We start from the raw sequence: 18,133 nt of genomic DNA on the forward strand, positions 1-18,133 counted from the left end.
TGCCAAAGATATTTAGCTAGTAGCATGTGTTGAGAGTACCTGTAGTAAACGTATTAAAACTATGGACATAACTGATGAAGAAACTATCAATATAGAGAATAAAAGTCTGCTGAAGGCCATCTTAAAACCATAAATATCTTGAACAAAGTTTGTGCACACTCAAGAGTCAAAGAGTACTAGAAGTGAAGGTGCTAAAGTACCACTGTGATAAAGATCTAATGAAAATTATTAAATACAACTTAGCATACATATTTAAGTTTTTAGTACTTAATACCATCAGGTAAATTACTATCTACTGAAAACAGATATTGCTATTTAGTCAGAATGCTACAACTCAAACTTCAGAAACTTTTCTACATGTCTTTAGGCAAAACACCACCATCCACAAAAGAGATTCCTAGAACTATTAGTAAATTTCCAATATTACAAATTATAAGTTTGACTATATTGTTAATATCCTTGAATGAGACAGGTATATCAAATTAATTTTGCAAAACTGATAGGTCAAAGAAGGCAAAAAGATATAAACGGAATGCTTACAAACAAAAAAGCAAAATCACTCTATATCTGGGTTTCTATTAGGAAAATAAACATATTCACCTAGAATGATTATACTGAAGAATATGAATTCAAACTTCTACACTAAATAAGGCACAAGTAAAAGGCAATTTAAAAAGTAATGAAAATAATTCACCCTCACAAAATATTCAGAAAATTAAAGAGTTGCTAATTATATTTAATGAATGACACAAGGTATCCTAAGTTCTCAATGATGTCAAATTCATTATCTTAAAAAATTTAAATACGTATTTTAAAAAGCAAAAACAAACATCTTTATGAACATCACTTACTATGAGTTAAACTTACCTTTTTATCTTCTTTTACTTTGTGGGTTTTCTTCTTCATTTTCTTATCATCTAACTCCTGGTCTGAAGTGATTGCAGGATTATCAATACCACCTTTCCAAGTTTCAACAGGAGAAAGAAGTGGATCTTCCTCACTTCCACGGTGTCTTCCTTTTCTTTTTGTTTTAGAAGTGGTGAAAGCCTCATCATCACTTGCATCTGAATGTGTTCTTCTATAGTATGACTTGGCTTTACTAAACAGGGTTTTAGATTTATATTTGTATTTTGAAGGCCTCCTTTCCCCATGACTTTTCGACATTCTATCAGAAAATCCATTTTCTTCATCTCCTTGGGTGTTATTTACAAATGAGTTTCGAATTTTAATAATGCGAGTCTGACTATCATCTGGGACAACATACACCTCTTCAGAATAGCCCTTCTGTTTGAAAATTGTGTCAATGGGTTCCGCATAATTATCTGAAGGATCCGTATCTTCAGGATGTGCCAAAGGCACCCGGGAAGTCTGTTTTCTTGGATTTTTACCGATACCAGCTTCAATTGTTTTTACAAGGTTTGGATCCAGTTTTTTCACATTTGTCTTAGGTACAACTGGTTTAGGTTTAATAGGTGGAGGCACTTTATGGTTGCGTTCATGGTCATGACAGTTTGGGGTGCTATGAATAGGATATTCATTTCCTTCTAAATCTAATCTGTATCTAGAACGGTCACTAGGTGTTGGAAGCAACTGTACATCATCTCCAATCGGGCTATAAGGAGGCGGTGCTTCTGTATCATCATCTGAATCAGGGTAGTTGTTATATGGAAAACAGTCTCTGGGAGATGGTAGAAAAACATCCTCACTTTGATGGGTTGATTCCCTTGTATTATCAGATAAATAGGAATTTTCTATCATATTTTTTTTCTCTAGAACATCACTGAAAAACAGTGTAAAGACCTCAGTTTGCCGATGATACTGAGATAATGAATACAGTGCTGTAAATTTAGCAGTGATCTCAGTTGCAATGTGTTCTCCTTCAGTCATTAATTCCTTGATGGCCTCATTTTCAAAAAAATCTGCTTGGCTGTCAGTAACTGCCACCAGCTGTACAGGAATGGTGTCCTGAACTTCTGATAAAAATGCTCGAAGCATTCCCATTGACGCTTTCCGTTTGGCAGAATAAACTAATATATACCCATGAACCAGCTCATCTTTCCTTACTCCAATTGAAGAATGGTATGATAATATTGTGATCTGTATTCGCCTCCTTTTTTCACCAATGATTTTATCAAGCATTAGGGAATTATTTTGTCCAGCTTGAGCAGCACTACAAGAATGAGAATCAAGGAAGGGTGAAAGAATAAGATCCACACTAAAGGGATCACCACACATGGCACACATGACAATTCTCAGGTCAGCTTCTGATACATCCTTACTGATGGGAACTGGACTCACCACATCTAAATTATGTTTAACTGATTCTAATACTCCTCTGAGAGCTTGCTTTATTTGGGTTTCATTAAATTTACGAGGATATGTACCAGGAGGTACATCTACAAAAGGGCATTGTAACTTGTTTGCCAATTGTTGCCCTTGGTGCCTGAGAATTGGTAGATTCTTACTCATAGAATCTCTCTGATTAGCCAGAATTAGAGTAAATGGAAGATTAGCCATGTACTTATCTTTTCTGATCTGAGAAGCTTCAGTTCTTATTTTTCCAATAAATTCCCCAATAAAATTCAATGACTCAATGGAATTAAATACACAGAAGCACCCATGTGGTTTAAAGGCGGCAGTCCACAACTGACTTAAGAAGTAAGGCGACTTGGCATCAACTGGCCGAAGATCAAGTTCATAAATTTTTCCATCTAAGGCATACTCATCATCAGTGGATTGTGTTCTTATCTCATTTGCTAGTTCTTGAGCAAGGCCATCCTTCCCTAAAATGAAAAGGTTAACTTTATCTATACTGGTACTATCATGATACAACCGTAAGCGGCCATGATCCAACTGCAAAAGACTACTAGCAAGTAACTGCTCCACTTTAATGTCTGTACAATTTTGGCCACTAAGACAGGTTTCTTTAGTGGGATGATAAACAAACCCTATGTGCTTAAGTAGAAGAGATTCCCTATCAGGTGCAAGTTTCTGTAAAGCTTTATATCTAGGTTCTTCACTCAAAACTGTATGAATTTCACTCATTTTATCTGAACTAGGTGTTGCATTAAGATCTAAATCATAAAAAAGTTCAGAGTGCTCAAAAAGCATTTCCTGAAACTCTTCTTTGGCTTTTTCAACAATTTCTCGCTGATGCCTACCATACACCTCTTTGCTATCAGCCTCAGTGATATATTTGAAGGCTTCATCCTCCATAACAAAGCACATAACTTCTTCCCACGGCTGCCCAGGTGAAATGAACTGAATTTTTTCCAGAGTCTTTTTGAATTTTTCCTTCATTTCTACCCTTCTCTTCTCTGATATGAGATGTTGTACATGGTTCTGATAAACTTTTTCAGCTTCTAAAGTGCTCAGGAGGTCAAATGGGATTCGTCTATCATTAATTTTATCTATATGGTCAGTTTCATCCCAAGGTGTTTTTTCTAGCACCACAAAACATAACTGAAAATCTGCTCTCTTTTCCATTAACTTCAAAGCTTCTGACCAATTCAAATGTTCAATCTCTTCTAGGTTTGGCAAAAGAGTGTTAAAAGCTCTTGGTAAAGTATTTATATATTCTTCTCTCCTTTTTCTTATATGTTCCTGTTTAAGTTGTTCTATATGTTTTGAAAATGTATTTCTGGCCTTTCTTGTTCCCTCTAAGTTGATGTATTCTTCATAATCAGGATGATTTTTTAATTTATTACTAACAGTTTTCCAAGTTGCATGATAATCTCTCACAGTCTGCACAAGTTTTTCAAACTTATCTGTTGCTGTGACAACAAGTTGTCGCTGTGTTTTATAAGCATCCAGATAGGGAATAATTTTAGGCTTGCCACGAGTTTTATCCAACATTTGTACCAGTGCAGTGAAACATGTCTCAATGTTGACATTAAATCGTGCTGATGTTTCCACTACGAGAAGGTTCTTTTTGTTTGAAGCAAATGCCTGAACTTCTCTAAGATAATGATCCACGCATTCATCACATTTAGTTGCTGCTATTATTACAGGTTTTTTTGATTTTGATAGTTGGACAAAAAGATTATTCACAAATTTAAGTTGATCATCAAACTTCCTATTGCATCCCTGACTCACATCAATGCACAGTAAAAATCCGTCTACATTGAGCTTCCCTTCAGGCATTTGCTTCTGTTCAAAGTCTTGTTCCAAGCCCAGCTGATCAGTGCAAATGTACATTAGTTTTTCTGCTGACTGCAATTTAGAGGCAGCTGCACGTTTTATATATGGTTGCAAATTCGTACTCCGATGAGGCAAGAAAGTCTGGTCATCAATGAACTCTGTTTGTTCAATGACATGAATTTTGCATTCTACTCCATCTTCACCATTTTGTGTTATGTCACCCCAATACAAAAAGTGATCATTGTTTACTACTCGTCCTCCGAAGTCAATGGTGCTAAGCACAGAAGTATGCTCTGGGTAATATTCATCTGCTTTTGAGCGTACAAATCTATTGCACAAACAAGACTTTCCAACTCCACAGTTACCTTTGTCTTTTTCAGTCCCAGAGAGTCCAACTACACTGATAGTATAGGATGGGGGGCGAGGCTCTTTGTTTTTTGCCATCATAACTCTCTTCTCATGTCTCTACATTCATAAAGAAAGCCAGATATACTTCTCATTCTGAAAATAAAATCATCTCAAAATACAGATCCCAAAGTTCAGAACTATATTTGGTTCTTTGTATTTCCCTCATTTCTGTGCAGAAAGGTCTTCAAGATCATATGGATCATCTTCCTAGAAAGAGGAGAAAAAGGACAAAACTTAATCACGAATTACACTTCACATTATATACACACTAAAGATATTCATAAGAAAGAACTATGGACATTAACAACAAATATTACATGTATTTTAGGAAACCACCATAAAGACTGTTAATGATTTACTGTTATAAACGCAAGATGACTTCAAAATTTAAAACAAATCTAACAATTAAAATAACTACACACATAATTTAAGGTAATGTCTCAGAAAATTTAAAATAAGCCCCAACTAACCAAATGTACATTTTGTCTCTAGTCCTTCCTACAAGTCTGAAGAAATAACTAGTCTTTCCCCCTCCCTCAATTTTCCTGCCTTCTGTGACTAGACTATGTTGGTGATAATCAAATGTACTAGTTGCCATAATGACTCCCTCACAACTTTCAAAAACAACCTTTCTATTACACTGTTCCTCAAAGCTTGTTCCCTAATATGGAATCTCATATAAATTTAGGAAGATTTTACAATTAAATAAAATTTTTCATAAAGTTTCAACACGCTCCTGTGAAATCTATCACATTTTATGCCCCAAAACAAATTTAAAATATTCAAATACTTCAAACAGGAAAACAGACATGGACAGTTAATACAAATATTGAGAGTATTTAACTAGACCAATGTTTCTCAAACTATCAAGGTGGAGGATCAATTTTTATTTCATATCTGCAAGTCCAAATTTGCAAGACCCAATAAATGAAATTTTTTAAAAAATCTAAACCCCAATTAGATTCAAGAGACATAAAATTACTGTCTAACTATTTCTAAATGTTCTTGATTTCTATATTCATTTCCTCTCAAGAGTAATTACAAAAAGCTCATGGACCACATTTTGAGTAGCACCAAGCTAAAGAATTTTGAGATTGTATATTTGAGACAATCTTTGAGAAATATTTGATATACCAGCAACATGAAATAACCTTGAAGAGTTGCATGTAATTTAATTTAGGTTATTTACGTGAAAGCAATCAATCAGTCTTTTATAGAAGTTTTTATTTTTAGATTCTTCACACTCTTTTGAGGTTGAATTAAAAGTAATTCATCATTTCTACCACATCAAAATTTCACAAGACAGGGAAAATACCAAGTCGTGTACATCAACATATGTGAAAATTATCTTCAATCCAGACAAAATAAAGAACATAGAAAAAAAAATAAAGAGGTAAGAAAGGAACCATCATTTGCCCCCAAATACCTGGCTTCTACACTGACCTCAACTGCAAGTAAACACCTATTCAAATTATACATTTACTATACTAACAACTAATGATTAAAGAAATTGTTATTATAATTTAAAATTATGACTATTATTTCTGGTAAAATAATATTAAAAATTAAAATTTCAGATTTACTTTTGTATTTCTGAAGTGTATTCTATTAGCCTCAACTACAAATATTAGTAATACCTGCCATATGATATTCAAACAAAGCATTATTAGATTCACTTTCACAACAAAATAATCCCATGTTGAAGGAGCAACACAAGTAGAAAACCATGAATAAAGAGAACTAACCTCAAAGCTGTTATTTATGAGTTTTTGACAACAGTAAAATTGAAGCCACTTGTGTCATGGTTTCCCCCATCTATAAAATGGGGCTGCTTATCTATACAAATTAAAGAACTAAATCATCTTTTTAAATGTTAAGTGCCTAGCAAACAAAAAGAGTTTAAGAAGTATTAGAATTCTGTATTAGTTTGATTCTTGGAACCAGTGAAGCTGTCAAAAGATTTTTTTTTTAAGATTTTATTTATTCATTTGAAATAGAGACAGAGGAAGCACAAGCAGGGGGAGAGGCAAAAGGAGAGGGAGAAGCAGGCTCCCCGCTGAGCTGAGACCTGGATGCAGGGCTCTATCCCAGGACCTGGAGATCATGACCTGAACTGAAGGCAAACACTTAACCATCTGAGCCACCCAGGTGCCCCGCTGTCAAAAGATTTTTTTTTGTAAAAAATGACGTGATCAGACTTGTGACTTAAAAATATTTATCTGGCAGCAATATACACAATAATTAGAAGTAAAAGAAATTAGGGTAGTCCCATCCAATCCTATTAACTCTTTTTCATTAGTAGAACTTCTAAAAAATCTTAATCTGGTTAAATTGGGTAATTGCACCTAGCACCACGTTTAACTTTCTTTACCTAAACTGCATGAAAGAATATTTGTATTTACTGATAAGAAAACAAAGCGAATGAACTGGATAACAAAATCATACACAGTGATAAAAAGGCAAAATGAAATTAGTTCATGAAAACAGCACAATGATTCTACAACAATTAAGAAAAAAAGTGAAAACACAGTAAAACACAAGGTCTACCCTTCCTTCTTACTAGAAAAGCAGAAAACTGCAGACAATAAGCTTTAAGATGTACATCAAAAGAAAACATACCTAGTGATTACTCTGGGGAATTTTCATGTTAAACAATATGAACACTAGCACTACATATAGCTCTTTATTAAACAAAAATCTATTCTAAAAACTAAGAGCAATTCAAAGACACGTTAAGACTGTCCCCTGCCTTCCAGTTTAAGAGACACAAAGTTAATAGAAAAGTTAACATTACAAAGTCCTATGAACCTGAGTATTATAGAAAATTCTTAACTACAGACCTAATCCCTTGCCTTAACAGTCACTTCTTTATTCATTTCTCATATATGCTTATTCCAAACACATTAAAAGAAACATTCCTGCTCTCCTACAGCATATACCTCAGAATACTGAGACACCTATTTTAAGTTATAGAGTATAAGCAGAAATGAAAACACTCATCATAAAATGTATTTTAAAAGTTACAGAAAGAAAAGGGCCTTAAAATTAAATGAAGATGAGTGGAGGCATGAAGTTATTACCCTTTCTGGAAGGCTTTTTATCTAATGAGAAATAAAACGATTATATTGAGGATAAATTTTAATACTGAGGTTTCAACATACATCCTAATAAATTTGATAGTGGCAGGCTCTGAATCATGAATATTAAACTTTAAATTAAAAATGAGGTAACTCTGTGTGACATTTATGGTTTTCACACCAAATTCACAATAAACTACCAATTAGACACTGAGGAACATCCATGTTCTTCTTTCAGGAAGGCTATCTCCTGGTTATTTTGAAATCAGCTCCAGAGCTTATGTCATGAGTCACTACAAAGTGATTTTCAAATGGTGGTGGAAAATTCTTTCACCTACAGGTGGTAAAAAAGAACACTGGACAAATAGTTGCTCTCTCCCTCCAACTCAATCATCAAAGCAGTACATGCTTTATCTGATTTACAAGTTTACTTAACTCAAAAGATCTTTTAAAAATTTTTTCCCAAAGCTTTAATATTTTAAAAAAAATGTTTTCAGAGTTTAAAAAAACTTGAGAAACCAACAGACTAGGGAAAAAACTGTCATCACCTGTCCTCAAAAACATTTTGCTATTTGTTTGGGTGAGTATGGTATTACCACCTCATGGGAGAAAGAGAGCTTTCATGAGTTTGGCTGTAACAGGTTATAAGGGCATTTAATTTCAGTCACCTGGATAGTTTATACATACATGAATTATCCACTGGCCCTCAACATCCAGGTCAAAATTACTGTCCATTAACTAACCAAGGTAGTTTTTCTTCTGCACTGATAAAAAAAAAAAAAAAAAAAAATCCCCTCTTTTTTGTGTGTGCTCCTAGTAATAAACTAATGGCCAATATCTATATGCAGGCTATTCGATTTATTTGAAAATTCCTTTCAAATTTGTTTAATGATAATATTTGATTATGTTGATCCATACAACTTTCCAATTTTTGATGTGACTTTACTTTTATGTAACTTGTTCTCATTTTCTCCTATTTTTACCCTTGAAGAAACCATGACAAAAGTAGCAATGATCTATTCAAAGCCATCCAGTTAAAAGGAGTCTCTGGATAACCAATCTTTATTTTCTTAAGCAGTAGTACTGCTTTTCAACAGTTTGCAATGTGGTTTCTTTTTTTTTCTTTTTAAGATTTTATTTATTTATTTGCTAGAGAGAGAGAAGGAGCAGGGAAGACAGGGCTAGAGGGAGAAGCCAACTCCCACCGAGCACAGAGCCTGATGTGGGACTCGATCCCAGGACCCCAGGGATCACGACCTGAGCCAAAGGCTGACTCTCAACCAACTGAACCACCCAGGTGCCCCAGCAATGCAGTTTCTCATTCTACCTTTAAGTTTAACTTACAACCATTTGAAGGAAATGTTTAGATTAAGTGCCTTCCCAGAAATTAACAACAATGTATAATTTGAGTAGAACTACAGTTGATGAGAATTGGAGGGAGAGGGCAACTATCTGCCCAATATTCTGTTGACTGGTCCCTAAAATTGTCTTAAAAATGAAGCCATCTATGACTGAGTTTTCTAAGATATGTGACTAAACCATTCAAACACAACATGCTCCTTTTAATGGAGTTTTAATAACATGAAGTGACTTTCTGAAAGAAAATTTTTCAAGTTCTACAGGGAATCTAGGAAGAATCAATTCTTAGTAATTCTGGACTTAAACCAAAATTTGTTTTGTACCTTCTCACAAAGCTTACATTCATAAATAAAAGCTATAATTTTAAGATTCTATACTTTAAAGTTACTATACTTTGTCAGGAAATTCCTGTTGGTCCTATCTTCAAAATATATGGAGAATTTATCACTTCTCATTACATTTATTGCTCTAATTCTGACCCCATCCACCATCATATCTGGCCCCAGATTATTCCAAAGGCTTCCAGACTAGTTTCCCTGCTTCCATTCCTGCTCCTCTTCCCCTGTCTATTACTACCAGAGCAGCCAGAGTTTCTTTTAAACATTAAGTCAGAGCTTCCCATTCTTAGGCCCAAAACCTTCCAGGGGCTCCTAAAAGTCACAGTCAAATCCTTTCTATGGAATACTATAAGATCTATCTTCTCCAACCCTATCTTGCTCTCTGACCTACTCTCATATATTCTCCCATTCTCACTCTGCACCAGTCACACTGAGGAACACTGTTCCTCAGCATGTCTCTGCCTTTACACTTACTTTTCCTAATAACCCCCAAAACCCTCCTTGCCTCTTAATTCCTATGTTACTATACAACTTATTTATTACTTGTCATTAACTCTATCCTTCTCCCCACCCCAGACCATATTTAATAAAGATCCACAAAGGCACAAATCTTTTATTTCACCAATGTATTTCAAAAGCCTCCAAGAGTGCTTCCTATGTACTTGCTACTCAATAAATCCATGAGTCCTAACAAATATTAAAATCAAAATGTTCTTAATTCTTTGGCCAAAAAAAAAGAGGAAATCACATTATGTTTTCTAAATAAGCACTGTACTATATTAATCTAAAAGGTTTTCTAAAGCTATTAATGGAAGGGCGTGCGGGTGACTCAAGTCAGCTGAGCGTACTGGTTTCAGCTCAGGTAGTGACTTCAGGTTAGTGAGATCAAGCCCCCGAGTCGGGCTCTGCGCTCAGCACAGAGTATGCTTAAGATTCTCTCTCCCTCCTTCTGCCCACCCCCCTTCATGCTCTTGCTAAAATAAATTAATTAATTTAAAAAACTATTAATGGAGGAAATGCACATGCATTTCAAGGTCCCAAAAAGTCAAAAATTAAGCATCAGAATGAAGACTATGATCTATAATATATTCAGCCAGAATAACCATCTAGTTTTTGTTTTTGAAACATTTTTTAGAATCACAAATATTATAAGAAATTACACTTTCAAGACCTAATTACACAGAAGGATCTTTGTAGTTACATGTTCCATCTTCTTTAAGTCAAATAAAATATCCCCTATATAAACAAATATTTGAGAAAAGACAGATCCAAGTCTGAAGATTTCATATATTTCAAAATTTCAGGCAATCTACACTAGCTTAATAAAAGTATCAAATGAATTACTAAAGATGAATATGGTACAATATTGATATAGTATTACTTTTCTTAATGCTGTTCATTCTCAATAACAAATTTATCAATGCTATGAAAAATTAGAAGAGAAAAGCCATTTTAACATACATGATAACTAAGTAAAAACAATGTAATACCTGTAGAAAAGTCAATTATATTCCATAATATTGTCTTTGACCAAGTTTTCTACCACATAAGCACATAATCTTAAGGCTGAATGGAATGCTAAATACAGCATTCCTATGAACCGGTCTTTACACAAAACTATAATCAAGTGAATGAAAAGAGAATCTATTAAAAATTTCAACAACTTACATAGTGACTAAATAACCTGAAAGCATATCTTGGTAGGATTCAGGATTAAACTATGTTAGGATAGAGATTTTGTTCTATTTTTTGGTTGTAGTTGTTTATTTGTTTTACCATATTCCCATCACCCTGAACAGTGCCTGATACACAGTGGGTACTCAAATATTTGATGACTAAATGGGTCAATCTCCATACTCAGATCCTAAACCACTAGGCAATCTTGAAGTCGTATTTGTAGTCAAAATTAAAAATTACAACAATGCTATGGGCCCAAAGACTATCAGTACAGCAGTATATTCTAATATAAAAGTCCAGAGGTTTTTTTTTTTTCAAGACCAAAAGTCTTGTCAAGACAAATTAGTTAAGCCTGAAGGCTCAATGGAAGTACTTCCAGGAGGGTCCAAGTAGGCAGTACTTTGGGAGCACCCCAAGCCCTACTCAACAAAGACAATTCTGCTTTTATTCATTTTTATCTTTTGATATTTCAAGTATTTATTGTTTGAAAAAAAGTTTCACTGCATAAAATATTTAAAAGCCAATGACCTAAATTATTTCCAAACAGATTAACTACCCTATTATTTAATGAAAACTATCTTCTAACGTGTTATGTCCAAAGCCTTGAAGTTATTCTAAACTCTTTCTAGACCATGTCCTCACTCTGTGATGAAAACAGAAGAACCAAAGGTCATTCCATTTATATCAACCTATGTAAACAACCCACTAAGTATTTACTGTGCTTAGCTACTATCTGAGCTTTATGTCAGAGGTTTTGAGGGTACAAAGGTATAGTATAGGGAAGTCCACTAAGCTAGTGCTATGCATATGGTTCACCTCCCTTCCAGAATCTGAGGTCTTCTCACTGGAGAACAGAGAAGTAAGGGGAAGGTCATGATTTGACATTCAAGATTATAATGCTATAACAGAGGAAAATCAAAAAAACAAACAAAAAAACAGAGGAAAATCATTATTTTCATTATACAAAATACGTTAGGTAAGACTTAACAATTTTCTTGATGGGAACATTAGAGGTTGGATAAGAATCTCAGGAACACATATAGACTAAAAAGAAGGTATAGATTGAAAGAAAAAAAAAAAAAAGGCTCAAAATAAATTCCCCCCAAATTTTTAAAGAAACTTTATGGCACCATAACTGAGAAGACAAAGGCAATGTGCTATACCATGGAACTGATAAATGCAGTAAGAATTCAAAAACATGAAAGATCAGTGCAAGTTGGAATAGATCAGGGTTTGGAAAACTTTTTCTGTATAATGGCCAAACAGTAAATGTTTTAGGCTTTGCATCTCATACAGTATCTGTTAGTAACTATTCAACTCTGCTGTCACAGCACAAAACAGCCATACACGATACTTAATGAATGACCGTGGTTGTGTTTATGAACACAAATTTGAATTTCATATTATTTTAACATATTGCAAAATATTATTCTTTCAGTTGTATCTTCAACCATTTCAAAATCTAAAAAGCCATATACAGAAATAGGACAGAAGGCCAATCTGGTCCAAGGACCATAACCTGCAGACCCCCGGAATAGATTAAGTTTCAGTGAGAATAAAGGATTTGAATCAACTTTGTAAAATAAACTGGATTTGAATTTCAAAAAGTCATTCCAGGTGTGTGATTAAGGTGGAGTGGTTGAGCACAGTTGCATGCTGAAAAGTAGACTTACTATTTTGTTTATTTCTGAAGATATAAGGTATGACTATAGGAGGTCTTCAAGGACAAGCAGGAGTTAGACCTTGTAATAAGCAATAAGAAATCATTATAAGCTAGAAATGGAATACAAAATTAGATTTGCTGAGGCACAAAGCCCAAAGGATGGACAAATCCTGGAGGCTTAAAAGCACCTGAACTACCACAGAATTGAAAAGAAAAATCCAAGAAAAAGAATTTGGTGACTGGCTGCTAATTTTAAGAAATAAAGACAAATGAATCAATGTTTCTTAACGAAAAACTAATCAGTTTCAGCAACAGATGGTGGTGTCACTTGAGTTTCAGGTGACAGTATTTCTAAAGAGAAATGAAAATATAGAAATGAAATGAGGCAACATCAAAATCAGTAACATAAATTTCAAGATCATAAACTTAAAATTATTTAAGAGACCATTTAATACTCTTATAAGAAACATTTAGTTACTTAGTTAATAAAGAAGAAATCTGGATCTTTCAATTCCCCAGATCATAGAAATGCTAATTTTCCACTAGTTCTCCAAGCAATCAAAATAAAAATAAGTAAATAAAAAGAATTATTATTTGGTTCTGAAAAGGTAAGAAAAGGTAAGTATGGAAAGAAACAAAATTTTGGATCAGGAAGAATACATGATCAACAGGAAGAAAATTAACAAACTATAACAACCAATGTACAAGTTTTTCCAAGGTTGCTAGTAACGCCAAATACAACAAAGAAGATAAAGAGTAACACAAGAATTATTTCACCAACACTCCTTCTATTAACCTTGTGTTAATACTTTTCCCTAAATCTTTCAATTTCACTCAAAAGGTACAAAGTGATGCTCTTAAATTTTTACCTATTTTCCCCTCACCAGCCAATCTATCTTCACTTCCCCGTGCTTTTGGTCCACAGTGTCATTAACTTACTTGTCTTTCTTCTTACTCATCGCAATCTTCCCCAACTTCTAAATCTTATCTCCTTTATCTAAATTCCTTTACACTGATTTTAAAAATCAGTATGTCCTGCCTTCTATATGGCTCTTCTACTCTATCTTGAGCTGGTATCCAACCATTCCTAAATTGTCAAGCTCTCTCCCCAACAAAGCTATAAGCTCTTCTAAGGGAGTAATATTTTATATTTCCTTGTATTATTCACAGTGCCCTAGCTGCTCAATAAAATACTGTTCAGGAACAAAATAGGCTAAATCTAGTGTGAAGCTAGAAAAATGAAAATTTACTTTTACCATTAACTCTTCATGATGAAAAAAGCTTGAGAATCTAACCAACTGACACACACACATCATATTTTAACCCTAAAATTACGAAGTTATACATAACTCTTATTCCCAAGTAATAGTTCTAAGGAGTCAAACACAAAGACATGACCAAACATTAACATCTATTTTTACTGCAAATCTAAGGTATTGTGGACCGTCAACCTCCAAAATACAGTGGAAAAAAAGACCAACCTTGTTTACCATCTCTCTTATATTCAAACTCCTATTTGCAGTTAATGCATCCAAATTCAAATGATTATTCTGTAAATAATTCCCAAAGAGCACCTGATAGAAATAGTTACCTTTTCTGCATTTTTTAGTATTTGTACGTACTTATTCACTCCTTTATAGTTACTACCTCTTCAACTAAAGCTCAAGCTACACAATCTCTATCTTGGTATCTCCACGGCCAGGCACACAGTAAATGCTAAATAAAGGTAATACGAATTAATGAATTACAAAGCAGAGGCTTTAAAAGTTTCCTTTATGCGCAGATTTCTTTTTTCAAAGAAATTCTTATATTCAAGTACAATACATTTAACAAACAAAAAAAGCAGCTGCTGGGTTGTCAGAGGAAGTCTCAAGCCATCCAGGAAAAATCCGTTAAGTGGTTCAAGCAAGAGTTTTAAAACCAATTAAATTAAAGTTCACACTTAAAAATTCTTAGCACTGAACTATTTTTCTTAATTTCTAATATAGTTGTTCCTGGTTTGAGAAAATGATTAACTACAGCCTTCATTTGAACAAACAGGAGCTTGATTACTCAAGCCACCAAATGATGGATCACTTTATCAAGGTTTCTTCACCATTCATTATAGAAAACCAAGCTCCCCTGGTGTACTTTAAATGTATTTTACAAACATTTTTTAGGAACACAGATATTATTAAAACCTAACACCATATAACACTTCTTGAGTAAATTATATTACCTGCATACCTTCTTGGTGTGCAAAGAAAAAAATCAGGGGTCTTACAGCTCTACAGAGTTTTTAAAATAATTTGTATAGAAACTAGTTTGAAACTTACTCTGTAGCCACCAAGAAATTTTCTATTATGCCATTTCATACTAAAAGGTAACACTTACCTTACTTAAGACCTGCTAATGTTGAAAAAAGTTTAGTGGAATTCTGAGACAGAACTTTTCCTTCAGTATTAAAAAACTGAGTCACAAAACTGTTTTCTAACCACAACTTCAATTCCAAAAAAAGAATGCAAATACAATATTTTATTCCTTTAAAAAAAAATCTTAACTTTCAAAGTCAAAATAATTATTTTCTCCAAAAGAGTAAGTGTACTGAATATGCTTTTCAAACAGAAAAAAGTGTATGTGTGTGGAGGGATTTCAAAGCATTTTGGAGATGTGAATTTAAGATACTAATTTTGCAATACATTTTTTAAATTGCTAAAGTAATTTAAATGGGGTGGGGTACTTAAAAATGACAAAGATAATCAGATTTCTGTGACAATTCTTTCTTATGGCGAAGTGTAACCCACCCATTCCCCAAAGCCTTTGTAAGGAACGTACACAAAGAATGGTAAAATAACAACACATGCTGAGGAGGGTTAAAAAAAAGTAGCTTGCACAGGACAACCAAATCAATTGTTATCTAGTCATCTGTGTCCTTCTAACTAGTCTGCTTTAAGTCAATCAGATCAACAGCCCAATAGCACCTTTCTTGAGAGTTAAATACCCAGGTATATCCAGCTTTTCAATCATGTATGTTTATTCATAAAGTGCTTTAAGACCTATGCAAGTTTTTGGTGATCCACACTTAACACTCTTTTCCTCTGCTCTACTACAGATAGGGGAAACGAGAGTCAATTTGAAAAGGATAGATGAAAAGGCCAAAAGTGAGAAAGCAATTTAAAATGGAAATAAAACCTTAATCTGCAAACTGTCCAGTAGGTTACCTACATAATATGTATATCTAACACTACTCATTAAGAATACAGTTTTATCATACTGAAGTCAAATAAACTGGAATTGACAGTAAAACATCTCCAAAACACATTTTGCTAATGTATCTTAACCAAGTATTTTTCCACATAGTTGCATCTGGATCAAATTTTTGCTTAAAGAACCATTTTAAATGGAGATTTTGAGAAATACTTCCTGAAGTGAATGCAAATGCACTGAATGCAAATAACTGCCCCCCCCCCCCACTTTGAAATTGAGTATTGGTTTTGGATGTTTAAAATGAAGACGGCAAACCCTCCCCTCCACACCCCTCCTCAACACCTGTAGAAGGCAGCAAAGGCAAAGAACAGTAAATACAACGACGCATTCCACCGTTTTACACTTCACTATTTTAAAAAATGGTACTGTTTCCTATCTATCACAGAGGAAATAAAGCAAAATTTCGTTAGGAATTTAAACTTAAAAATGGGCGTACACACAATCTATATGCCTATTTTGGTCTAGGTTTAAAACACTTAAAATTCCCATTTATTAAGCATGAGCCCAAACTGGATTTCTATCATATGGCAAAAGTGTAAGCGTCTCCCTACAACTCTCTCGGAATTTTACCAAACGTCCTAATAGTTTGCCTTTACTTCCGAGCACCTTTCGGCGCCAGCTACACCCAGTCTCCACCTCACCCGCATTTCTAATAACGCTGAAGAGGGAGGGTGTGAGGGAGTATTTATGTGTGGATAAGTGCGCGCGCGCTCCCGCGCGGTTCCCCGCCCCCACCCCGATACTTTTCTTTAGTGGAAACAGAAGAAGAATCTAGAGGTTATTCTCGCAAAAACTCAGTATCAAAGCCTCAACCCAGCCGCAGTCAACCGATAAGACTCCGGGTTTTGGTTGCGCAGTGCAACTTCTCACACCCTACCCCGAGCTTTCGCAGCAGATGGGAAATTGAAGAGAACCCAAGCAGGAGTGGGGGAGATCGGGAAAAAGTGAAAGGGCCGATCCCCTTGAAAGGCGCTTAAGTTTGCAACGAAGATTGTGTTTCCGCGAATATGCGCCCACCCCCTCCCCCTTCCAGGTGGAACTCGTTAACAGCAGCAACCCAGCCAACAGACACCGCCACCTTCCCTCCCCACGTACCATCGGAGAGCAGGGCAAGTGAGGGCGGCGGGCGAGAGCGGACGCCTGGCGGGGCCGGCGCGATCCCCGGCCACCACCAGGCCTCCGCCGACCCCGGCCGCGTCACCTGTGGAGAAAGCGCCCCCTCCCCCGGCCTCTCTGCCCTTCACGCCGACCGTATCCCCCCCGCGCCAGCCGCTCCCCGCTCGGCCTGCGAGGACGGAGCGCGGCGCCAGGCTCCCCTCCGTGGCTGCGGGGCCCCAGCGCCTTGAACTGGTTACAACCGGCGGCGGCTACCGAGCGGGGCAGCCGGTGGCGGGAGGGTCCCGGTCGGGGAGGGGGAGAGCGGGCAGGCCCAGAGGAGCGGGGATCTCAAGGTCCTACCTAACACCGTCGGTCTCCTCCGTCTCCTCCTCAACGGCAGCGGCGCCGGCGGTGGCGGCGGCAGCGACATTCCTGGGGAGCGCTCCCGCCGCCGCCGCCTCCTCCTCCACTCTCTGCTCGCCTCTCTTCCCCGGCGCGCTCACCAAGCGCCGCGTCCCTTCAGCCACCTCCGCCCGCCCTCCCAACACACACGCCCCGAAACCTTAAGCCCTACAGCTCCCGCGGCCGGGTAACCCACCCTCCCACCCTCCCTCCCGCCACCAGCGGCGGCCCCGTCCCTCCCCCCTTCCCCTGTGCCCGCCGCCGCGCCGGGCTCAGTAATGGCGGCCACTCGGGCTCCCTCGCGCTGACGGATCTCTCTCCCTCTCTCCCGAACTTTACCTCAGCATCTCTCCCGGCGCGCACCGCCGGAACGCACGCGCGCGCGCGCAGCCACACACCCGGCCGGGGGCGGAGCGGCGGCGCAGCCTCGACGGGGCGCGCGCGCGCGCGCACGCGCACCCGCACCGTCCTCCCCACAATTCCCCGCCCCCGCCGCCCTCACCTCGCGGCTCCTCCCGCGCCGCGCGCCCGGCCGGGCCCCGCCCCTGCCCTCGTCTCCGGGGAGCCTGGGAAGGCGCGAGCGCTCGGGCCGGAGGGAGGGGAGCAAGCGCGGGGCCGCGTCCTCGCTCGCGTCCGGGCTCCCCCATTGGCTTCTGCCCTTCCCCCTTCTTCCTCCGCCTCTCCCACCCATTGGTTCCCTCTCCTACTCCATTCCTTCTCACCTT

General features: G+C 37.1%; 1 protein-coding gene across 3 annotated transcripts in view; it reads right to left on the reverse strand.

Moving 5' to 3' along the window:
• LOC118002910 (rho GTPase-activating protein 5) overlaps positions 1-17,804 on the reverse strand; it is a 78,972-nt gene extending 61,168 nt beyond the window's left edge. For 2 of the 3 annotated variants that reach the window (XM_034993517.1, XM_034993515.1), the window contains exons 1-2: positions 17,367-17,581; positions 868-4,755 (exon numbers count right to left, since the gene is read on the reverse strand). In XM_034993517.1, coding sequence (XP_034849408.1) covers positions 868-4,587 — 3,720 coding nt within the window. In that variant the 5' untranslated portion in view covers positions 4,588-4,755; positions 17,367-17,581. Of the gene's footprint in view, positions 1-867; positions 4,756-17,366; positions 17,582-17,747 lie in introns of those variants that run through there. The other variant, XM_034993516.1, reaches the window with a different exon arrangement.
• Between the last annotated feature and the right edge of the window lie 329 nt (positions 17,805-18,133).

Source organism: Mirounga leonina, unplaced genomic scaffold, assembly GCF_011800145.1.
Source record: "Mirounga leonina isolate KUSES-001 unplaced genomic scaffold, KU_Mleo_1.0 Mir_86, whole genome shotgun sequence".
Classification (NCBI taxonomy): domain Eukaryota; kingdom Metazoa; phylum Chordata; class Mammalia; order Carnivora; family Phocidae; genus Mirounga; species Mirounga leonina.